The 24,829-nt window shown below is 39.7% G+C and overlaps 1 protein-coding gene across 2 annotated transcripts in view; it reads left to right on the forward strand.

Moving 5' to 3' along the window:
* Positions 1-23,815, forward strand: part of egfra (epidermal growth factor receptor a (erythroblastic leukemia viral (v-erb-b) oncogene homolog, avian)) — a 42,748-nt gene extending 18,933 nt beyond the window's left edge. For both annotated transcript variants that reach the window (XM_046051547.1, XM_046051548.1), the window contains 27 exons: positions 3,649-3,800; positions 4,899-5,085; positions 5,252-5,383; positions 5,522-5,590; positions 6,059-6,177; positions 6,556-6,697; positions 7,198-7,314; positions 8,019-8,145; positions 8,227-8,300; positions 8,388-8,475; positions 8,632-8,831; positions 8,999-9,131; positions 9,574-9,664; positions 10,506-10,663; positions 11,359-11,397; positions 11,554-11,698; positions 11,836-11,958; positions 13,093-13,191; positions 14,432-14,617; positions 15,086-15,241; positions 16,735-16,810; positions 17,637-17,783; positions 17,952-18,049; positions 18,137-18,304; positions 20,270-20,317; positions 20,451-20,544; positions 21,785-23,815. In XM_046051547.1, the coding sequence (XP_045907503.1) occupies positions 3,649-3,800; positions 4,899-5,085; positions 5,252-5,383; positions 5,522-5,590; positions 6,059-6,177; positions 6,556-6,697; positions 7,198-7,314; positions 8,019-8,145; positions 8,227-8,300; positions 8,388-8,475; positions 8,632-8,831; positions 8,999-9,131; positions 9,574-9,664; positions 10,506-10,663; positions 11,359-11,397; positions 11,554-11,698; positions 11,836-11,958; positions 13,093-13,191; positions 14,432-14,617; positions 15,086-15,241; positions 16,735-16,810; positions 17,637-17,783; positions 17,952-18,049; positions 18,137-18,304; positions 20,270-20,317; positions 20,451-20,544; positions 21,785-22,128 (3,512 nt within the window). In that variant the 3' untranslated portion in view covers positions 22,129-23,815. The remainder of the gene's footprint in view (positions 1-3,648; positions 3,801-4,898; positions 5,086-5,251; positions 5,384-5,521; positions 5,591-6,058; positions 6,178-6,555; positions 6,698-7,197; positions 7,315-8,018; positions 8,146-8,226; positions 8,301-8,387; positions 8,476-8,631; positions 8,832-8,998; positions 9,132-9,573; positions 9,665-10,505; positions 10,664-11,358; positions 11,398-11,553; positions 11,699-11,835; positions 11,959-13,092; positions 13,192-14,431; positions 14,618-15,085; positions 15,242-16,734; positions 16,811-17,636; positions 17,784-17,951; positions 18,050-18,136; positions 18,305-20,269; positions 20,318-20,450; positions 20,545-21,784) is intronic.
* Positions 23,816-24,829: the final 1,014 nt, after the last annotated feature.

Raw genomic sequence — 24,829 nt, forward strand, 5'->3', positions numbered from 1 at the left:
TTATAGTTACACAGTATTAGGGGTGTGGGCTGTATTAAAAGTATCCACTGTTCTCCCATGCTCTAACACACAGTAAAGATGAAATGTGTGCTGTTCTCACATTCTTCCTCTGTATGTACACATAAACAACAAGGCAGGGAAATATAAAAGGATTTTATTTTATTGTTTGGGTACATTATTGTTCAGTGTACATGCTCACATCTGAAACAAACTTTACGTGCTTGTTAACTCTCCCACCCCGCAGACATCTACACACCAATGCCGATTTATATTCATAGCGGCAAGTGCTATGTAGCTCCACATAGGGGACACAGGAAGTGACATATAACACCTTCATGCGGCGTCGGAACCGCGTAGGAAATTCACAGCCGCACCGGCAGAGCTCCAGAATATGCAACTCGGCCGGCTCACGCGCGGACGCGCTTACAAGTGCGAGGGCCCGCCCAACGCTGCTTGCAGCTTTAATTTTGTGGTGTTTTTGTATTGGATGGCAGTTTAGTATAAGGTTTCCCGTTTTACATGCATAATTTTACTTTTTAAAAGCAATGGTTAAACAAACTTTTAAGCATTGTATTGTTAGATTTAAGTAATTACTCCTGAATTTCCAGCTAATGGAGAGAAATACCGGTAGCTGACACACCTATTTATTTGACCAACCTTCTCTGTAGCATGGGAGTTCTCAACTAGAGGTGAGTTTGGTATTTGAGTTTGTATTGAGTGTAGACATGAACAATCAGCTAATTAGTGCAGGCAGTTTCTTTTTTTCTGCAGATCCTATAGCCTCAAGCAACAAATATCTAACACACACCCTTGACTTCCAACACAAGTCCCCAAGTAAACATGAAAAGAGTGATATGCGACCGCACATTGCCAACAAGCTTAGATGACTAATGATCGGGTTTATCAAGTCTTTTGTCGAGCTCTGACTGGGTGCTGATCTGCGTAGCTCAATCCAGGGAATGATGTGTACTCCTCACGGTGTTGTACACTCTCACACATGCCAGTACACACACACACACACACACACACACACACACCCACCCACCCACACATGCATACAGTGAGGCAGAGATATACCAGACCTGCCACTCCTAGAGTTACCTCCTGGACATTTTGTCACAACAGTACAGCTGGAGGAAGTGAAGCAATCGATAATTAGTCTTTGTTACGTCACTGCAATCCCCACCCTTGCATTAAAGCAGTATGCATTAAGCTGAGTTTTTATGTTTGATGAGTCAAAACTGATTCAGGTCCTATGAAAAAACTAATTTCCCAGAAATTTCCAATGTGTCCAATGAGTCTTTTCCACACTAGCTGTTGTCTGTCTCTCCTGGCAGAAAGATAGTTTGCAAGTTGCGCAACCTTTTATGACACATCTAACTCAGATACTGTCAGAGTCATTGTCATTTGTAGGCTCTGTTGTTACAAGAAGATAAAAGTCTAGGTCGAACTGTGAAACCATATTGTAGTTATAACTTAAGTTGCTATAGCCTGACCTTGTTTCTTTCTCATGTGTTGCAGCATTATGAGGAAGTAAGTTTATGGTCATGGACTATCAGGTCATTTACCACCTGCAAAAGAGTTATGAAATTAACAAGGGGACAGAGGAGAATGTTTACAGTGGCTATACTGCCTGCTTACTTGAGCAATCAACTCTTTTTTTCTCCTTTTTTTTTCTTCCTTGTGCGCCACACAAGTCTGAGCCTCTGGTGGAGGAAGTTTGATAAACCTTTAGTCACCTGCCTCATGCAGCCTTTACAGCTCATAATAAATATTAAGTGGACAAAACATTCAGACAGGAAACAGGCTGTATGTTTGCAGCTAGGAAACATACTGTACATAGATGTACAGTCTATGGTAAAACAACAGCTAATTAACCATAATCAGCATCTCTATTAGTAAACTGTCAATCAGGGATGTCCAAATCAGGTTGATTAATATTCACAGCTGCATAGTCATGACAACATTTTTGTTTATTACAGTTTGGTTTCTCAGTCTCAGTAATAATTAGGAGGCTAATTACATCTTGCATGGCTCCTCTTATTAAAACGGTCAGCTTGCTTTTGCTAGTCTGCCTCTGTTGCCTAGGCGTTAGGCTGCTGGACTACAGGGTTCATGTCAGGGAGATCCCTCAGGGACAAACTAATGAGGAGGAAGAAGAAGAGGTAGGGCGGGAGACAGCTGTTTGTGCCTAATTCTCACTGACTGGGTGCCCAATCGCTGTTGGTTTGTGTGAATTCAAAACAACAACAAGAGTAAAATGCACAGCGGGTAAGGAAAGGTACAAAATACTGGCTTCAGATACTAGTTTGACTGAGCTGAAAGATGATAGTACGTGTTTTTCTTCAGTTTGGCCAATCAGAAATGCCTTTGCGAAATTAAATTAACTGTTTTGTACAGTGTCTTGAGGTGTGTCTTAGAATTTGGAGGGCATGTTTTGGTTTTCTTTGCAGTCAAGAGCAGACACGTTGTGGAATGTGACCCAAGAGACATTAAACCAGCACTATAATGCTAAAAAGAAGGAAGAATCTTTTGTTTTTCTGAACCTATTGCTCAAGTTAACCCATTAATTAAGACTTAAAAGAGAATCAGATATATTATTATGTGTGCTTGCAGAGCTTTTGCATGTATGTATGGCTGTGTGTGTGTGTGTGTGTGTGTGTGTGTGTGTGTGTGTGTGTGTGTGTGTGTGTGTGTGTGTGTGTGTGTGTGTGTGCTGGGAGGGTGACTAAGTGTTAAGCACAGCTGACTCTTCAGTGCCAGTCAGAACCTGTCTGACCAGCTCAGGGGGGGCGACTTAACGGAGGATGATGACCTTCTTTTTTAAGACATGCTTTCTTCCTTTAAAACTAGATTCATAAGGAAAAAACCTTGTGTGTTTTCTGCACTTACCAGTAATGCTGCCTTCCATAACCCAACAGTTAATTGCATAACGCCAGATATGCTACATTATCAGCCCATAATTGTAGTCCTATGAATCTCTGTATCGGTGGCTTTATTGTTATTGGAACTGAGAACTGAAAGAAACTCCACATATCAGCATTTGATTTAAGCCTTAAGTTGTTATGTAGTCATGTCGAGAACTTGCCCAAAAAATCAGATATGCTTAAACTTGGCTGCAGTTATTGAGGTGGTTATATATTATGAGATTTAGAGAGCCAGTTCCCCCAAAGAAACACACTCATCCACCGAATCTCATTGAATTTGTGACACACCAAATCTTTTCTCTGAAATGACACAATGGGCCTGGAGATGCTGGTCGCAGTGGTTGTTTTAACTAGCTGCATAGCAGTGGAAAGATTCAGGCCTTTGCCAGTATAAATACAGCCGACTCACTCTGACTGATGAGCCAGAATTCACTTTGTTTGTGAGATTTGATTCCTGTTGTAGAGGCAACCCAGATCGTGTATTTTTACATGCAAGCTGGCCAAGTTATGACTCCGCAGATCAAATTCACAAACAGAGACACACACAGAAAGTCATAAATTGAGCCGGTGTGTTACATAAGCTGTGAATGTTTCTGACTGATAGCTACGTGGGCGGCCTTGGATAAATGCTTTTGTGACAATGCAGATGATTTACAACCAGTTTGCATCTTGTGTCATTTAAATAAATCTTACAAATTCTCCAATTTGTCTTCCCCTGCAGTATGCCAAGGCATCAGCAACCGTTTAAATCTTCTGGGTTCCAAAGAGGACCACTACCTGAATATGGTGAAGACCTATAGCAACTGCACTGTGGTCCTGGAGAACCTAGAGGTCACCCACATGGAGGAGCACCGTGACCTGTCCTTCCTCAGGGTAAACGCTGAAATCTGTTGGCAGTGGAGGCTAAACATGCACATATAACTGATGGGAGAAGGTTCCTATCATCTGTTTTTTTTTCAGTCGTCCCTTTAGTGGTCTGAAGACAGTTTTGCCAGACAATCTATCCTGGATCTTCGCATACTCTTCACTGCTCTTATCGCTTCAGCACAAATAATTAAAATCACTGGAGAGTGAGTCCATAAGGACGGATGATTCAGTTTGTTTATCGTGTCTGGTTGGAGCTTTGCTTGAATCCCAGCTGTAACGACATCGTTGTGAACACTGAGCAGATGTGACAAGAGACCACGTACACTAACATGGAAGCTTGCTCACACAAACACAGAATATCATACAGTCCCTCACTTTTAAAATACCTTTTTTGTCCCCCTCAGTTTTACTTTTTCAGTTTGATAAAATGTCTCTAAATAGAGTCTACGTACTGTCCAGCTGTCATAATCCAGATGAGAGAAGCGCTGAGTTGATAAAAATGCTGCTATGCACATCAAGGTCGTCTTCAATTGTTACCGCATGCTCTCCGCATGCTCTCCGCCATATGTATTAGCGATAGTACTTTTTGTACTTTGCCTCTCCTAAATAATTTGATTTATATTTGATTTACAGGTGGCAAGATGTTGTCATAGCATTCTTCTACAAAGATGCGAAAATTGAACATCAATCAAAACATAAGGCAGTAAAGTACAGTGCTCTTATGGTAAAGCTGTGAAAACAACATTATCATGAAGTATCAGCAGCCTGTTGTACCAGCTGATCATTAAGTTTGGCCATAACTTTAACTTTAAGAGTAAATGCAACACAATTATCTTTGAAACAAAATATGATTTTAAAGAGGGCTTGTGCATTGAATAAAGTAGTTGACATGCATTTTTAAATGATTTTGTTATACCATTATTATTATTGATATCCAATTTCACCCTATTGTGCTATAAGCTTCATATAAATGTTTACAAATACAGGAAATAGCATTCACGTACGTTCAGTTCTTTCTCGATTTCATGTAATTGTTTTGCTTGGAGAACACACTTAAGCTGCTTCAGTTTACAGCAAGGCTTTTAAATTTTTTCCCTTCCATAGTCAATTGAAGAAGTGGGCGGCTATGTCCTGATTGCCCTCAACTCAGCGTACACGATTCCTCTCGAGAACCTGCGCATCATTCGCGGTCATTCGCTCTATGAGGGAGTGTTTGCCCTTGCTGTGCTTTCCAATAATGACAAAGAGACAGGCCAGAGCTCACGGGAGCTTCTTCTGACCAGCCTGACAGGTCAGCTCACCTCTCAATTTTTTCAGTTTTCTATGAAATCATGTATCACAAAATATCAGAATTATCATGAATCTGTAAAAAAAACAACAAACAAACAAAAAAAAACGTGTTCTCTACAATTATTTGTGTAATTCTATTGAATTCACGTTGAAGTTGTCTTTTGCAGAAATTCTAAAAGGAGGTGTGAAGTTTTCACGCAACAATCTATGCAACGTGGAAACAATCCAGTGGAATGATATTGTCAGTGCAGACAGCAAACCTGTCATAGAGTTGCCAGTGCCCAGCAATAGTCCACTTTGTAAGTAATACATTTCACAGCAGAATGCAAAGACTGCAAAGTAATTCAGTATATCGCTTGATTTGTACATTTTGAAAGAATTTTAAGGGTGTGAAGAAAACATTGTACCCTGTTTATTCTTGTGGTCTGTTTTTACAGGTAAAAGATGTGACTCAAGCTGCTTCAATGGATCATGCTGGGCACCTGGTCCTCAAAACTGTCAGACCTGTGAGTTATTATTCTGTGATTTAATTTTATTATGGGGAAAAAAAGACTGAAAGACTGAAAACTGTTAGATAGTTTCCATATTGAGAAACAGCAGGTCCCTCTTTGCATTTATGTTATAAAATAAAATAAATAATTAGAAGTACATACAATACAAATGAGAATAGAAATAAAAATAGAAGCTAAACAAGAGCAATATATATATATAAATCAGTTCAACAGAGTAGTGTGAGTGTCCCGCGTGTGCCCAAATGAGCGCCTCAAGCTCTCCGTTTTGCAGTACATGGTCGTTATCAACATTTTCACTGCATATCAATAACATCAAAGTGGAAAAATTCAGCAAAGAAGCCACATTGTTTTTGCCATAATTTGAACAAAATGCTAATTGTGATGATGTACAAATAAAAAGTAAATTGGAAAAACAACTTGCAACAGGTCATTCTATAGACTTTGTCCTGTTTTCACTTCCAGTAACAAAGCTGAATTGTGCACAGCAGTGCTCTAAGAGATGCAAAGGACCTTCACCCAGTGACTGTTGTAATGAGCATTGTGCTGCGGGCTGCACTGGACCAAGGCCCACTGACTGTCTGGTGAGAGACACACACCTTCATATGGGGGACACAAGTAATGATAAGATCAAGGAGCTGGGAAGGAGACAAGCTTAAACAACATAACACACTAAATATTTTATATGTTTACATTAAATCTGGATGAGAAGCCTCCAAGAAAACAAAACCCTCACCCAGCACCATCTGTTTTTATGATTAGAACTATTGTTATTGGTTTCAGTACCAATGAGACATATAAATGCTGATTAAATCTTTCATTTGGCTGCGCGTCGAGTATAGGCGTCTGCTCTCTCTCTCTGAGGACTAAGCCAGGGCTGTGATAGAGGAATGCAGTGTTATCATTAGTGTGGGGCTCTGTTATGGTCCCAGCGTACTGGATGACTGTTGTTTGTGCTGCAGGCCTGTCGGGACTTCCAGGATGACGGGGTGTGTAAGGACTCCTGCCCGGGCCTCATGCGCTATGACCCCAACCTGCATCAGCTGGTACCCAACCCACATGGAAAGTACAACTTTGGGGCCACCTGTGTCAAGAGCTGCCCACGTAAGAACAGCTATAAATGGAGAAACTTATTCTCAATTATTTATATTTTTAAGGTTAATACTTTTCATCATCCTAGACACAGATATATTTATTACTTGCATAAAATCCTGCACTGTATCTGTTGTCTTGACAGTAAGATAAATCAAATGGAACCAGTAGGCTTCACTGGCCAATATTTAAAAACATGATGCGTGATTTTGAGCTATTTCAAATTGTGGTATGCTGAACAAGTGCCCGGGTTCTCCTTCAGATTTGTTAGACATTCAGTGGTTACAGTTAGTCACAGTTTAATTATAAACTGTATAAACACAGAAAGGAAATGATTGAGTGTCAGGGCCTGTTAATGCGACACTGTTCTTTCTCAGTTTAACTTCCACAGGTCAGTCTATATTGTATGGCCCGTAGTGTTATGTACCTGTAGTCATACATATTCAACCTGTAAATGTTGAATATTACATGTGCTTATGAAGTAAATGGCTTGCATTTTGCAATCTTTCCAGATAACTATGTTGTGACGGATCATGGAGCGTGTGTGCGGACATGCAGTGGTAACACATATGAGGTGGACGAGGGAGGAATCAGGAAGTGTGCCAAGTGTGATGGACTGTGCCCAAAAGGTTAAGCCATAGCTGTGCAACCTGGGGACATACTTCTGACTCATATACACAATATAGTTTGCGATGGTGGAACAAAATATAAAAAAGTACTTTTACTTAAGTACTGTGCTTTATTAAAATTTTAAGGTGCACTTCAGTGCTTCCATATTATGCTTTTCACAACATTTTAGTTTCTAATTTCTAGATTCTAATATTGCACTTTTTTACTTTTACACATTTTGGGAAGCATGCTTATTCACTGAGGGTCAGAGTTAGATGAGAAAATAGATAGATAATAGATACCAATCACAACTGGTAGGTGGATTTTGTTATCTTTTTTGTTATCATCTGTTTTTCACTGTTCCCTAAGATAAAAGCAATATTTTACATACAAACTGTATCATCAGATTGTAAAATATGATACATTGTCCTAAATTAATCTGCTTAATAGTATGAAAAATGTTAAAAGTAGCTCCACCTTGACCAACTACAACATACTAATGAATGTTAATGCATCACTGGTTGTAATCCCATATGATAATACTACTGATGTACTTTTACTTTTGATACTTTAAGTACATTTTGCTGATAATAATTAGTACTAGACTTCATGGTGTTGCTTATTTTACTGAAGTAAAGGGTCTGAATGTACAGTAGTAAGGGACTAAGCTCAAGAGCTTAAAAATAGTTTATGTAATTATGTATGTTTTCTCCATTGTTAACAGTGTGTAATGGACTTGGAGCAGGAGAACTGACTAGAGCCCTGTCTATCAATGCCACCAACATTAACTCCTTTAAAAACTGCACGAAAATCAATGGCAACATTGGTTTCTTTCACACATCGATTCATGGGCAAGTCAAGGACATTAACATTATTAATTATATCGACTGCACTTATACCAACGATAACATATATGTATTTGTTATTTGTAGGGATCCATATACCAACACACCAAAAATGGAACCTGCCCAGCTTGATGTGTTTAAGACAGTGAAAGAAATTACTGGTAAGACTGTGTAAGACCTGAGAAATGCATGACACACTAAATGCACATTTAAGAGTATTACAACTAACAGTCCGTTTGTTGCTTCAGGATACTTGTGGATTCAGACGTGGCCAGAGAGCTTGCGCTCACTCAGTCCTTTTGAGAATCTGGAGATCATTCGAGGACGAACTAAACGGTATGTTCTTTGTAAAGACCCCCTGTAGATTCACATTCACTGAATCACGAGGAACAAATTTGTTTTTCGAGAGCTGAGTATTATTCAAGGCTGTCGTAAAATTGTTCCTTTTTTTTCTTCTTCTCTTCCTGTTCCACTTTTTTTTTTCTTTTGTAGTGGTAGCCGCAGCGTGGTTATAACTCAGCTCGGGATCGACTACCTGGGCCTTCGCTCCCTCAAAGAAATCAGCGATGGAGATGTGGTCATCATTAAGAGCAAGAATCTGTGCTACACCAAAAAAAGCCACTGGAAGAGGCTCTTCAAATCAGAAAGCCAAAGTGCTACCATAGAGGAAATTGCTGATGATGCCGCATGTGGTAAATTACATTTTGTCTCCCACTCCATCCAGTCAGATCCTTTTGTTGTTTTGTTTTGTAACTTCTGATTATGTAATGCACAAACCAGAAGTCTAATTTCAAAATTGGATAATTATGCAGGAAATATCTCTTCTTGAGATTGTATGTTTTTGGGGTTTTTCTTACAGCTCAAAGGAACAACACTTGTGACAAGAAGTGTACCGAGGACGGCTGCTGGGGCCCTGGCCCAGACATGTGTTTCGCCTGCCGTGACTACAGCCGTGGTGGGAGCTGTGTTGACTCCTGCAACATCCTGGAGGGGTAAGGGAGGAATCTGGGTTTTAATGCCTTTTTAAGCTCTGAAATGCAGTGTTCCTTGTTTTAGACAAACAGTCTGAACATCAGATCTGTGTGCTGTACAGTTAACTCCTTCAACATCTATTTTCATACCACCAGCATTTCCGACTATGACATTAGATGAGTTTGGGGATTTGTTATTGAAGCAATTCTAAGACCAAATAGGATCCAAGGTATTTTGAAGTTAAACCTCCAGTAGATATAAGACAAACATTGTAGCTGAAATGGCACATTCACTAGCATCTGTTTATCTTTGCAGATCTCTGTCAAACATTGAATCTCGACATGCTTACAATTTAACTTGTGCCCTCAAAAAAGGGGATCAAGAATTTCACTTCACATGTCACTGTTTGAAATGCGGTGCACCAGCGGTGAGAGTCTGTCAGCTTTGTTACTGTTTTTGCAGAGAGCCACGGGAGGCCGTCATGAGCAAAACCTGCATGGAGTGTCACCCCGAGTGTCAACGCATGAATGGGACTGCAACCTGTAGTGGGCCTGTATGTGTTTGACAACAACTAAACTATTATTACATACACGCTTAAACCTTCAAACACTTTAAATTTTGTAGAACATTGGGGTGGTGATAGAGCAGTGGATAAGACACATGCCTTTGGTGTGAGAGACCTGGGTTTGAATCCACTGTGAGACACCAATGTGTCCCTGAGCAAGACACTTAACCCCATGTTGCTCCAGAGGCGTGCGACTCTGACATATATAGCAATTATAAGTGGCTTTAGATAAGAGTGTCAGCTAAATGAAAATGAATGAAAGAATATTAATGAATGTTAACAGTGTATGTCATGTCTTATGTCAGTCGCTCAGAATCAAAAAGCACCACAAATGAACAATTATGCAGCATGAACTTCATCCCAGAAGCAATAGCACTACTAATTTCTCCATTAACTGCAGCCTTAAAAGACCATAATGCAGTGCAGCCACAAGACATGTTGTGTTTTGGATAATGGGTGTGGCTGTGTGGCTAGTGCACTGTCTACTTATTTACGCTCATAATCCCATCTCTGACTGAAAGCAGCACGTTCAAGCCCTTTTTTGTTGAGTATCATTATTAAAAAATAGAAGTAGACAGGTTGAGAGGAAGTATTAAATTTCAGCATGTGACAGCAATAAGTGCCTCAGAGTTGTACTGACCTAAACTGAAGCACCTAATATTTCTTGGTGGATTTTGCTAAACATTTGCATCTTTATGGGAAAGATGGATGCATCATGCTTTTGAGAAGTTATTACTATGAGACAGTGCAGTTTACATAATATTTACTACTCCTCTCTAGAGAGTTGTAAACATTATGAGTTATTTTATCTTTTTTTTTTTACTTCCAGGGTTCTGGAAACTGTACGAAGTGTGCCAACTTCCAAGATGGACTGTTCTGTGTGTCTCGGTGTCCCCAAGGCGTGCCAGGGGAGGACGACACGCTTGTGTGGAAATACGCAGATGAGATGAAAGTGTGCCAGCTATGCCACAAAAACTGCACTCAAGGGTAAAAGCATTGTTCAGCCGACCTGAGAGCTGGCACTCCTTTTCCCTGTGTTGCAAACATTTATCTGTCGTAATGTTGATGCAGTAACTTAATCCAAGCCAGAAGGGCCAGCTGTGGTTTTGTTGGCACAGATTGGAGAAGGAGGTTGACAACATGAGGCAATTTTTGCTGAGATTAATGATGAAATCGGGCAATTTAGGGGGATGTTGTGAACTTAGAATAAAAGAAAATACCAGTGACTAATCATTTTGCCCATTTACTAAAAATATAAATATACATATTTCACATTGCTTTTGCTCTTTTTCCAAAGCATGCCATAAGTTTGTAGATTTTTGAATGCTTTTACCATTAGTTTCTATTCATTTCAGTATTCAATAGATGGATGTCTGCACTGCATTATAGAACAGCACAAAAATAACTGACTGAAATGAAAGAAGTTCACATTGATGAACTATCAGCATTCAGCCATAGTGAGTGAGGGAAATGGTTCAGGGACACCAGAATCCCGTCACTCCATGTGTTGATGGACTTTTGGAACTTGTTTTTCATGAAATGACTCTGGACACTGATTGCGAAGCATTTCCTGATTGTTTAGCTTCAAAGGAAAACAATGAACATATGATGACTTGGTAAATAAATCTACCTTGTATCGTTATGGTATGCTAATCAGATTATTTGCATTGATTTGTTTACAGGTGCATTGCGCCTGGTCTTGAAGGCTGCCAGAGTAAAAGGTGAGTAAACACGGTCACACTGATAATTGAAACTGAAGTAAACACTGACTTTGCCCAAGTTCGACATTCTAATCTCATCTCGCCTTGCTTATTGAATTTGTAAATGTGCTCTGTTTTCTGTCTGCTTTCTTACATCGGCTCCCACCTGTTTTTCAGCCCTTCTGGTCTTTCCATGATTGCGGCTGGTGTAGTCGGTGGACTGCTGGCGGTTCTTCTCGCGGGCTTGTCTGTCTTTGTGTTGCTACGCCGACGTCACATCAAAAGGAAGAGAACCATGCGCAGACTTCTCCAGGAGCGAGAGGTAAGATGAGTCACCATGCTTAGCTGGAGACATGAAGATTGAGAGGAGTTTTTTTTAGATGATGGGGTTAATTTACAGAGATACAAGCTGTGCTGTTTGCGAGACAGCATGTGAGATATTCAGTCCTTATTTTCCAGTTGGTTGAACCTCTGACTCCAAGTGGAGAGGCACCAAACCAGGCTCTGCTGCGGATCCTGAAGGAACCTGAATTTAAGAAAATCAAAGTGCTGGGATCGGGGGCTTTTGGTACAGTTTACAAGGTAAAAACACTTTTCAGGTTTGTCTCTCAAAACACATTATTGTCACAATTCCACTCCAGCACTGAGCTTTATTGAAGCTGGAGCTCGCGAGTACTGCATGTACCAAGTCCACATAACCAACACCCATCAGTGTTTTCACTCATCTACATCTGTTGTCAATTTTTCAATTAAAAGACACATTTTTAACTTGCCAGATCATGCATGAGTGACTCCACTTTCACTTTCAGCGTGTGTGTGTGTGTGTGTGTGTGTGTGTGTGTGTGTATACTTGTATTTATCTCATTGTGGGGATGTGTGTTTACACAGTGACATTGTAGGGACTTATCTTCCACATGGGGACAAAAGGCTGGTCTTAGTTTATCGTCTGTTATTTTTTTTGTTACTTTTAGATGAAGGTTAGAGTAAATCCCAAGAGAGAGAATATAAGTCATAACAATGTTCTTACTTGGTACATAAACAAGTGTGCTTGTGTGCTTTTGGATTTCTATGTTTGTGAGGACCAAGTTTTAGACCTTGAGAAACCTGGAGAGGACATTTTTGGAAAGTTGATGTTAGCCAGTCAGTTGTGAAAGTTAAGATTAGGTTTAGTCAGTGGTGAAACAAGTATTGACATCTATAGTTACTAAGTAAAAATCCTGCATTTATAATTTGAGTTGAAACACAAAAATATATCAAAACTAAAAGTAATCATTGGGCAACAGAATCCAGAATGGAGTATTAATTTATATATTTAGATTTTTATTACTGATGCATTAGGGTGTACGCAGCATTGTACTACTTTATTTACTTGAGTAGTTTAATCTTTGACAATGCATCATATGTAAAATACAGATGTCATACATTGAATATGTGTAGTAAAAAGGATAATATTAGTACCTCAACATTGTACTTAAGCATAGTACTTGAGTAAATGTACTTTGTTATTTTTAACCTTTCTGTTAAGGGGGTCCTCAAAAGTATAGTGTACAAAGTGGTTGGCGCGTAGGATTACACTCATGCAGTACATGCAGTACATACAGTACATGTCGGCATTTGTAATTGTACTGTGTATGTATTTGTTTGTATGCACTTGTGTTCACTTGATGATTCAGGTATAATTAAAGCATGCAAAATGACAAACTTGTGTCCACACAGGGTCTGTGGGTTCCAGAAGGAGAGGATGTGAAGATCCCAGTGGCCATCAAAGTTTTGAGAGAGGCCACATCACCAAAAGCAAACAAAGAGATCTTGGACGTAGGTTTACTGATTTATGTGGTACATGTTTGCGCTCTAAGTTTGCTGTAAGACTTAGTCAGAACAAAAAAAATATTCCTTTGAAATGTTTTTTTCTCAAACTACTTCAGTAAAGTGTGTGCTGCTGGTGGGATATGACAGTGGAAATATAATAGTTAAAAACTCTATGCACATTTGTTTTAGTAATTATCACATATTTTGACTTGATTAAAAAGGCTCAGATGTACCTCAATGTGTTGCACAAAGTGAATGACAATTATTGCTTCCCAGATGTCAATTTAGCTGTAATGTACCCTGTAATTTATAACATATGCAACGTTATTTGAAACTAATGACTACTTATTTTCCTTGTAAGCGAGAACGTGTCATGTGCCTGCACGGTGACCCTCTGACGGGGCTCTAGGATATAGGATTAATTCGTTGGAGGGCTGTGTGCGGGCGTTGGTGTGTAATCCAAGGCTGAGGTGTTCTCGAAAGGAATGCAGTCCTGTAGCCGCACTGAGAAAGCAGCCTGTTCAAAATGCATTATGCAAATGGCTGAGTGTGCGTCTTAGATCCTGTGATTTTGCGGTCATGTTGCTCAGTCACTGTACATCTGGCAGTTGTGGTGGACATGCACATGCCCTAAACTTCATAACTTAAGGGCAGAGGGCTGCTTTTAAATGTCCTTTGAAGCCTTTTCCTCATCAACCAGAATTACAGAGCTCTTAACAATGAAGTGGTTATTTACTGAACAATGTTGATACTTAAATAGGCATGTAGAAAATATTCGGGGTGCAATTATTTCAATCATGACAGGAAACCTAGTAAATAAAGCTCACTTTGAAGTGCTGTTTGCGCGGGTCTCTTTGTAGGAAGCCTGTTGTTGGTGGCCAGTGCGGATTATCCCCCTGGTCTTTTCTGAGAGTTTCCACTCTCAGCTGAGCCACATAAAATATGCTTGGCTGGGTATGACTGCTGCTAAGAAACTGATCACCTAACACTGCGTAGCTCTGCAAATAATGTGTTTCTTAAGCTATCAGTGTAGACACTTTTACCAGAATTGGTTCAGTGGAAGATGGTATAGGCTGTAAGACAATTTCTTTCAATGTTTCCATCAATGTGTGACACTTTTTTTTCTTTTCCCCCCATACACTAGAAGGAGGTTGTTTTGTTCTTTGTGTCACCTGACTGCCCCCAAATAATATTAAATATTAACTGACAAAAAAAAACTTTGCTTATGTCTACATGCGCACAACAGGAGGCTTATGTGATGGCCAGCGTGGAACACCCCCATGTGTGTCGTCTACTTGGCATCTGCCTGACTTCCACAGTGCAGCTCGTCACCCAGCTGATGCCCTACGGCTGCCTGCTGGACTATGTCAAAGAGAACAAGGACAACATTGGCTCCCAGTACCTGCTTAACTGGTGTGTGCAGATAGCCAAGGTAAGAGAGAAACCTTGTAAAGGCACCACATTATGTGGTAGAGTCTGTTCAATAGGTACATCCCTTTATGGGGCTGTTAAGCACGCCTACAATAGATATTAAGAAATAAAGTACCTTAATTTTTCAGTGTGGTTCACTTGCAATAACAGAAGTGTTTATCCCATGGCTAAGTGAGTTTTATAGTCATACAGGGCATGTGATTAAAAACAAAAGCAACTGAGCATTTCTGCAGAGCAAGTTAAGTTGTTTGTTTTTGCATCTTTTAGAAAGAACAGTACATGCTGTCTTTTCACTGCTAAGAAATATTGTTGGATGATATGAGGTGATGATGACCAGTCTATCAAGACAGTATGTAGTAGCACTATTTCCATGTTTTGACACTCTTGAATCTAGCCATATCGGACAGCAAGTGAAAAAGAGTACTGCGCTTATGTAATAACTTGTACTTCATGATTTGTTTGACAAAAGGGTATGAACTACCTGGAGGAGCGCCACTTAGTACACCGTGACTTGGCAGCAAGAAACGTCCTGGTGAAGACTCCTCAACATGTCAAGATCACTGACTTTGGTCTGGCCAAACTCCTCAATGCAGACGAGAAAGAGTACCATGCGGATGGCGGAAAGGTTGGTTGGAGATGAAAGCAGTCTACAGTGTCGGCAGGGTCCATCTGAATGTCATGAATATTTCAAAAAGATCAAATATATTTTTTATTTATCAAGATGCTAAGCCAAAGATTACACTTTAAATACAGTTCTTTTGTTTTTACATTGGTTGTGCACACAAATAGGATAAATGGGATTAACATTGTTTCTGCCCTTATAGGCTGTTAGAAATGGGGTGCTTATTAGACAGATGGCTTCCTGTAGAAGAATGAATTGCACCGTGTCATGAAAGATGGTATTTTTGAATTTTGTAGTTTTGGTCTAGATTGTATCTTATGCAAGTGATGTAGTATAAATAGCTGTGTCAGTGAACTGAGTTCTAAGAGAAATGACAAAACAGATAAGTTCCTTCTCTTATCAAAGTTTCTTTGTGCAACTGAAAGCACCATTTTCGTCACAAAAAATGTGTAGTACTAAATGTCTAACTTCCCATGATGAAGCATATCCTTGTAGTAACATATTTACTGATCTGTGTATTACCATTTTATTTTATCAGACCTCAATTACCTCTGTGGTTTATTATTTTCTTTACTAACAGATGATATAATAATTTGGACTGGTAATGTAATACAATATTCAGTTTCTGTCCAGAGATTTAATAGCTTGTTCTCAAAGAGGGACATGCAGACATGGAGACTATTCAGGTCTTTGAAATTCATTTGGACAAAGCTGGACTGCATCTCAAACATCCAACAGACACCTGCTACTGTTGTGATTCCATTTATTTGTTGTAGTTAAACGTGTTGCTATTCTGAAACATGTTGTTCATTGAACATTACAGGGCGGTTTTCCAGACAGGGATTAAGGCTTGTGTTAGGGTAAAAGACAACTGAGTGTACTGTAGATATCCTTTGAAAAACATCTGTAGTATGGGACTAGACTTAATCCTAATCCCAGAAAAATTTTACTTTGTGTGATGCACTGTGTGATGACAGCACACTGCTTCTCATCTCCTGTAAATTACAAACCCAACCAAAAACTTTGTTTGCATTTCTATGATTGCAATCTATGTTAAATATTGGCATTTTCAGTAATTTCATGATGAAATGGAGATTTTCATATGTGTGACTATACAATTCTGCGCCACTAGGTGGCAGTACAATTACATTATCTACTGTATGTGGAAAGAGAGTAATGGATTTTAATTTAAGAAGTGCTACAGTACTTTGAGGAAAGAAGCCAAATTTGACTGGATCTTCTTAAGGTACAAATTAAGTCAATGCTCCTTTTAACAGGTTAATATGGACATTGAGAAACCTTTGGCAAGTGTACAGTTGAGGCCACTGTCTCAATGAACTAATTAACTTTTCATCCCTCTTTAAAAACCACCACTGCAGGAACATTAAGGTGGTGCATTTTTATCACCTTATGTGCAACTGTACAAGTAAATTGCATTTTTTGGAAGTTACAGATATATATGGAGATTATTATATTACAAATCTTTTGTTCCACAGGTACCAATAAAATGGATGGCTCTTGAATCTATCCTGAACAGAACATACACACACCAGAGTGACGTATGGAGCTATGGTAAGTCGTGTGCTTTATGAATACATGCTGTACCTCTAACCCAGAGAGGCATGAACCTGCTTGCAGCGCAGATTGAGCCCGAATCCTTGTGTAACTTAAGATATGGTAAACAGCCGAGCTTCTGTGATCCCGAGTATTGGTGACAGTCTCTCTGGAGAAATATTTATTCATTGCTAAATAAAGTGTTTTAACAGTGGGTGAGGCAAAGAGAGGAAAGACATTTTCAAGATTCAGATTGAATGTTGTTTTTGGTTCTAATAAGGCTTGTCAAGATTTTTTTTAAAATGAGATGGGGAGAACATCTTGCTAGCAGCTGCGATTTTGGGATACTGGTTGCACACACCTACACACCATCAGTGTCAGATGGACAGAAATCACCGTAAGAAGAGTTTGTCGCCGCAACCCACATAAACAGTTCTTCTAGCCCAGGAGCACACATATGCCTGCACACACTCAGACAGACACACACATGGAAACGAAACACAGCACAGCTTTCTTGTGTGGGCCAGCTTCCAAATCTCTTTTTCCCCTGAGGGTTTGATCATGCCTTCCGCTCAATATGGCAAAAGCATCAGTAGACCCTGGCAGAAGTGACGGGCTTCCTTTCCTCCTTTTCCCTTCTTCAGTTCCTCCAACACAGAGATGCATCCTGCTAACTCCCACTCCTGCAAGCAGAGCCAATTTGTCAACATAGCTATTTTGATACTGTGTGATATTTGGGGAGCTTACACGCTGTCACTCTCGTTTCTTCTCTTTTATTGGGAGCAAAACAACTTGAATGACAGCTCGTCAGACTGACATGTACCAACTGTCCTCCTTTCTCTAGGTGTAACAGTTTGGGAGCTGATGACATTTGGTACCAAACCGTATGATGGGATTCCAGCCAGTGAAATAGCTGGGGTCCTGGAGAAAGGGGAGCGGTTGCCTCAACCACCAATCTGTACCATAGATGTCTACATGATCATGGTGAAATGTAAGCTTGGTGGGATTCTGATTGAAAGCTTCTGCTTTTCCAAAGCACATTTACATGATAATCTACTAAATTTGCTGCTGCAGCTAATTTTTTGATAATTTCCCAACAGGTTATGCTAAAGTTTCATCTTCTTGCCTTATGATGATATCTGCTGGTGTGTCTGCACAGGTTGGATGATTGATGCAGATAGCCGACCTCGTTTCCGGGAACTAATAGCCGAATTTACAAAGATGGCTCGGGATCCTTCTCGTTATCTGGTCATTCAGGTATAATTTTACCTCAGGTCTAACGTTCTTAAACGTTCATTTCATTTGATGATGAATTGTAGTAACCTATTAAACTTCCAATTCCAGGGCGATGACTGCATGCACCTGCCGAGTCCCTCAGACACTAGATTGTACCGCAGCCTGATCAGCGGGGAGGACATGGAGGATGCTGTGGATGCAGACGAGTACCTGGTGCCACAACATGGCTTCTTCAGCAGCCCGAGCACCTCCCAGACCCCGCTGCTTCACTCCACAGTAAGATACTTTGTATTAAAAAAATTAAATACAATGAAAGGTTTTGGATCAGGTGTGTCTGCCTCTCTGTCTCAGGTGACATATGTGGTACAAAGGCTCAGATTTAGCAGAAGCTGAGAAAATGCTGAAATATTCTGGCACAAACACACACACACACACACACACACACACACACACACACACACATACACACACACATACACACACACACAAAAACATACCACTGCTGATTTCAAGATAACTCAGAGGGGTGAGTTATTTCTGCTTTGTGGTCGGGCATTTAAAATAGTAAAAGAAATTTAAAGACAACATTTCTAACTTTAAGAAGGGTATTTTGTTTGTTATATAATTTCTGTAGGCAAACAGTCATGGACTAAACAGCAAAATAATTTATTAGCACAACAGGCCTCTGAGTCACTCGTGGTGGAGACTGACTACTGCCTGTCAATGTAGAACTTCCCCAAGGTGGCTGAGATGCAGAGCCAGAATATTTTATTCTCTTAGCCACTATAGTCAACAGAAAAAAAGTGACTCCTACCTTTACTATAGGCGCACACACCAGACTCACTCACGCTGGCCTTCTCTATCCAGACAGTGAAAGAGGAATACCAGCTGCTTTGGATGCAGGAGAACATTACCGACATTAATTGATTAAGATATTGCACCACATGCACCAGTAGAGCAAACTTTACCAACATGCAGTCAAACTGAATTGTGCTATTTTAAGTGTTTTAGGAAATGGATTTCTGCATAAATCATTACCCTGTGAGTCAGGATGGAAATAAACGCAGAGTCATTTTTTAGCTTGTTGAAAGCAATTTCACTTGAAGCAGCAGGCGCAGACCCCTGACTGTTAAACTGAATCCAGGTGATCATACAGCAAGGAGAGTTATCCTAATTGTCCTTGAATCTAAGTGGACAGTCGGATCTTGGCCTGAACCCGGCTGACCCCGCTTGCCCTCATTCTGTTTACCTGTCATCACTGGGACTATTTCTCCTCTTCCTGACCCCTACCCACTGGTCCTCAACATCATCCCCTCTCCCACGTTTCCTCCCAGGTGCCCTTTGATTGATGAGAACTGTTCTCAGGTTCAGTGAAGGCCATGCGTAGGTCTGGCTCTTCTACCTGGGATCATTGCCGGCCACTGACAGCCTGGTTAGCTCATACGAGCTTTAAAGTTTGATTACCTTTGCAGGCAACCAGGCAAACTTTTTAAAATCTTTGTCCAACAAAAGTTCAGCATAAGCCTGCTTTTGTAATATCGCTGTTGGGGCATGTCCCACTGTGGCTCGAGATTTTTCTTTTCTTTTTACAGATGGTTGCTCCTTCAGCGTGTTTAATTTCCCTTTCTTGTTGAAAGTAATTGCATTGCCACAGCTGTCACTCTTTTTCTCTTTATTCGCTCAGTTTCCATGGTTTTAACGCCGTTCACAGTCCTTTGACTCGAGAATCTGAATGACACAACAAAGCTTGTCCCATTGCCTGAATGAAAATGAATCTGCTCAGTGGACATTTATTTCGATCCTCATCAGCTTGTACTGAGATGACAGCTATGGTTCCTCGGGTACCATAAAAACACATTACTATCACATTCAAAGGGAACTTATTGTCCACTGAGAGGCTTTAAAATAAATCACAAAGAAAGAAAGAAAGATTTAAAAAAAACAAAACAAACTATAAATAAAACAAGGAAGTCAGAATCAAAGACAACCCAAGTGAAAGAAAACAAAAATAAAGGATTTGCCTGAATCCAAACCTGAGCACAGCAGACCATCTTTGTGTTGTTCATTGCTCTAAAATGTCTGCTTAGTTACAGTTTAAACCTTTCTTCACTTCATGTCTGCTTTGTGGATAATCGAGGCAGATTCAAATGTGTTGGATCTATGAAACAAAATTTCCTGCTCTGCATTCACTGTGGTGCCATCATAAGACATTAACTTGAGCTTATATTATCTATTTTGCAGAGCCTCAACAGCAGCATTGGAACGTGCCACAGCAGGAACGGCTTATTGGTAAGAGAAAACCAATCCCATTGCATTCACATTACACTTACTACACAAAGAAAATGAGCATTAGTCTTTGAATTGAATTATTTGTATTTTCCACAGTGCCGCAGCCCTAAAAGTCTCTGTCCTTTTGTTGTAGAATGGATTCCCGAGCAATGATGGAAGCCTGGTTCTCCGGTATATTCCTGACCCCACAGACAAACTTTTAGACGATGCCTTCCAGCCAGCTCCAGGCAAGTATCCTTCAATTTCAAAAACCCTCAGTGGCACAAGTTTTTTTGTCATTCAAATGAATCTCAGCAGAGCTCTGACCTTGTCCCTCTGTTTGATTCAGTGAGAAAGGGGGACATCTAGTGAACAAGAAGCGTATTGATGTACTTAGCATGTTGATGTTACGTATTGATATTGATACAAGCGTATTGATATTACACCCCAACTGCAGAACAGATGCTGTTTAACATTGGGTGTAGTCTTTCATCCATTAAGGCCTATATCTTTAGTCTCAGTGGCTGTAGTGGGGGATTTAAAATGAAATAGTGGCACCATTATGGCTGTAGTCAGGACCATAAGAACATGTATTACTTCTGTGTATTACCTACCCCTTTATTAGATTTTCCTAAACACCATACAGGTGCTTTTTATTGCATGTATTGTACTTGACTTGATTTGATTTGATAAACATAGCTCATAAATGCAGTGCTTTCTGACCGCAAATCACTTCCTTGAAACTTTAGGGAAAACGTTTCTGAAGTTTTCAGCATTAATTTAAAGAAAATTAAAAGTTTCTGTACGTCTGTAAAACTTTTTTTTTTTTAAGTCTGTATGTTGATTTTCACCACCAGCTGCCACTGGGTGCTCTACTGATTTAGAATTGCCCTTCCATAAAGTTGGGGCATTTGTAAGCGACAGATTTATAAAACTTTGGTTAAAATCGATGCCAAGAAATACAGAATTTTCACAAGTACTGGATCCTACATTTCCCAAAATGCATTGTAACAGCATCTTTTTGTTAACCTCCACTTCTTTCTAATGTCATACCCCCAGTTTGCAACGCAGACCTTTTTGTCAAACTTCTGAAGTCTCCCAGCTGAAGCCAAGATAATGATGACATCATCAGGGTTATTTTCTTAGATGTTACAAATATCCTCCAGAGCAACAGAATATATTATATACAGCATATACTGTATAATAACTCCTTATGACTAATATACTGACCTTTATGTGTAAAGCAAGTGGAGTGCCCTTACAGTCCATACAGTGGCTACCTGGAAGATTGGAAATCAATCTGCAAAATTTGGAAATGATCAGCAGTGCAATGATGTAATGATTTGTAATTAATGGGCTAAAACATGCATTACCACCAGTATGGTCTGTTCAGTTTTATAAATGACCTGCTGGTTTCCATTTTAGTTGTGTAAACACTAAATGAGAAACTATCTAGTGCCCTTGCTAATGTCGTTGGCTTTCTTACAGACTACATGAACCAGAACGGAGTCTCAGATTTGATGAATCCCATCTACCAACACCCTGGTCCACCTCGTAGCATCCTACCGACCATCTCCTCAGAGGACACAGAGACAGAGTACCTAAACTGCTTTAAAAACGGGACTAACGGACCCGAGTACCTCAACGAGGTCCCGTCCCCCGCCATCCTCCCACTCACCTCCAATGGCACGGTCCACAGCATTCAGAAATACCTTCCCCAGAATAGCATAGACAACCCTGATTACCAACAGGATTTCACTCCCACCTTCAAGACCCACGCCAACGGGCACATCCCATTGGTGGAGAACACAGAGTACCTGGGTCCAGACTGAGGACTTAGTGGATACAGACAAGAAATAAGACTGATTCCTGTTCCATTCAGAAATTGCTTTGCTGTCTTGGCTGGAAAAGGACAGCTAAGTGGTACCATCAATTATCATGTATGTTGTATCCTGTCTCACGGAGTCAGGTGACACTTTGTGCAGCTTCCCGTGTTGTTTGCATGCAGTCATACTTGTCACGCAAATTCCCTCTCATTCCAAAGAGTTTTTTCTTTCCGCCAGACTACAAATGACTTTTTCTTGATGAAAGCTGGATGGAAGCTGACTCGTACATTGCTCAGTTGACCTGAGAGTTGCTGGACCAGATATAGACATGTTGTAACCCGTGTCCTAAAGTGAAAGTCTCTTTTGAAAGCCTCAGAAGAGAAAATCTCTCTAAAAGTAATGCACAAAATTCTGTATGTGATCCAAATGTGTCAGTGGAGGACAGCTATATTTTTTTAGGAGGCAGACAGTCTACTGCGAAGAACAGAAACTGGAAGCTTAACCTAAAACACAACCTATGGTACATGTGTTGTAGAATCACAAGTTAGATACACAATCAGCTAACAGTATTGATATGTTGAAATATAAACACACCACACAGTGGTGCTTTCAGTGGACGCTGATGTGAAGCTTCAGAAGATTTCTCTGTGGTGAAGTCAAGCTGATTAATGGGAGTTTTAAAGGGAGTCAGTGTTGGCTTGACTTTTAGGGACATCAGAGGCCTGACGACGCTCATCCTGAACGATGAGTCAATGAGGATGTTGCAATTTATAGACTGCAGCCAGTTTAAAGGGGAATACTGTTGAATTGTAAAATTTAAATGGGTTATGCTTTAAGACAGTTCTATATGTATTACAGAGAGTAGAGTTTCCTGTGTCCTCCCACACTAACCATGTAGAGAATGTAACTAAATGTAGCATATGTGATTGAGCTCGTATTCACACTGCTGTGTTTTGCAGTTCAAAACCTGCAGACCTCCTGTAGCGTGAAGCATATTGGTGTGTAAACCCACAAAGTTGGCTAAACCCTGAGTTTTATGTCACATTAGTTTGTGGACCCAGGAAGCTCTGATGGCCCTTTTACTGATTACTTCCAACTGATGGTATCTTTTGTAGCACTACGACTGCACAGCTTATCAAGTTTTTAGTGATCAACAGATTGACATGACAGCAAAAAACTTTACCAGGAAAACTAAAAAGCTTCAAAACAGGGTTAAAGCCACCACTTTGAAAATTTTTCAGTTTTCACAATTTTTATATATATATTTTTTTTTCTTTAGTTTTTTTGAAAAATGCCGGTTGAGCTGTCCTAGGTCATGTGAGTAACTTCTTTGAATTTGTAGATTGGAAGTAGTGTTTCCCTGTAAATTTGTAGACTGTGTTGTTTCACGCCGTATCCATGAATCTGCGCCTAGCTTTAAAGTCTTGTAGTCTTGCAAGAGCATTAACATTGCAAACATTATTCCTAGTTTTAAAGGAATATACTATTGTAGCAATCTGTACACCTACTTTTGCAGATTTTACACAGGTACATGTACAGAAAACAATGATTATGCTGTAATATACCCAAAAAATAGTATAATTTATACTCAGTACACGGTTTTGTCACATCATACGTGAATATGCACTTATTCCTGAATTGTGATTATTTCATTCAAAAGTGAAGATGAATAAATCTTTTTTTCTATGGAAAATCGTCTTGTTTGTTAGTGTTTTCCCCCACAGAAGGGTGAGAAAAAGAAAGAAGACTCAGAGCCTGAGGATTCATTCATCTACTCAGTTTTCAATTAACAACTTGATGAAATATCTTTAGCAGATAATCAGCTGAGCAAAGCAGCATCCACCCTGATGCTTTGCTGCTTCACTAGAAGGCTCTATAGTTCCAGCACGTCAGTGTGACATAGCAATCCTTTGACCACCTTGACATGACCTGAAACCACCGCTGACGTTATTAGAAGGAGCTTGATTGAGCATTTAGAGGACAAAATTTCATTGCATACACAATGTGTAATGCACACAGAATAAAACAATGGCATTTCATTTTTAATAGATCAAAAGTGAGCTTTTGATGTTATTTATCATCTTAAATATTTCCTTTCATTGCTGATTATACTGTTTAACTGCTGACTGAGGAGATTAACACTTATATTAATATTATTTAATCCCTTATATTTGTTCAAAACTAGTGGAAAATTGAGCAATTAATTTCAATAAACAAGGGGTTTCTTATTCACCCCGGCATGATATGGTGCTGTCTGCTGTGTTCAGGACAGAAGAGAGATTAAGTGAAATTAAAATGTTGACCTGAGGGGAAAACTTAAATTAACATGCAATTATAATGAGCTGCAAGCTCAAAGAACTGCCAACACAGCATATTTTGACCAATTTAAAACTAAGTTGAAGATGGTATATGATGGGTATATTTACTTATTTAGCTTGGGGGGGATTGTGCTGTGTATATAAGAGGTTAGGTTAGACTTTGGGGTTTTGTGTGTTAGGGATTAAGGTAACATCCAGTCTTTGCAGGATTTAGAGATGTGATAGATATATCCTAGTTAAAGTTATGTTAAAAGTTTGTTAGGTTAAATTAAGATCTAAAGCACATGAACACCTGGTTTCAAATCTTAAGTGTTTCTCCATTAACTTAAAATAATTGCTCAATAAGCAACGAATCTGCTTCATCAGGACTGTTTTGGTGTGCTTTGATG

The sequence above is a fragment of the Micropterus dolomieu genome, linkage group LG06 (assembly GCF_021292245.1).
Source record: "Micropterus dolomieu isolate WLL.071019.BEF.003 ecotype Adirondacks linkage group LG06, ASM2129224v1, whole genome shotgun sequence".
NCBI lineage: Eukaryota > Metazoa > Chordata > Actinopteri > Centrarchiformes > Centrarchidae > Micropterus > Micropterus dolomieu.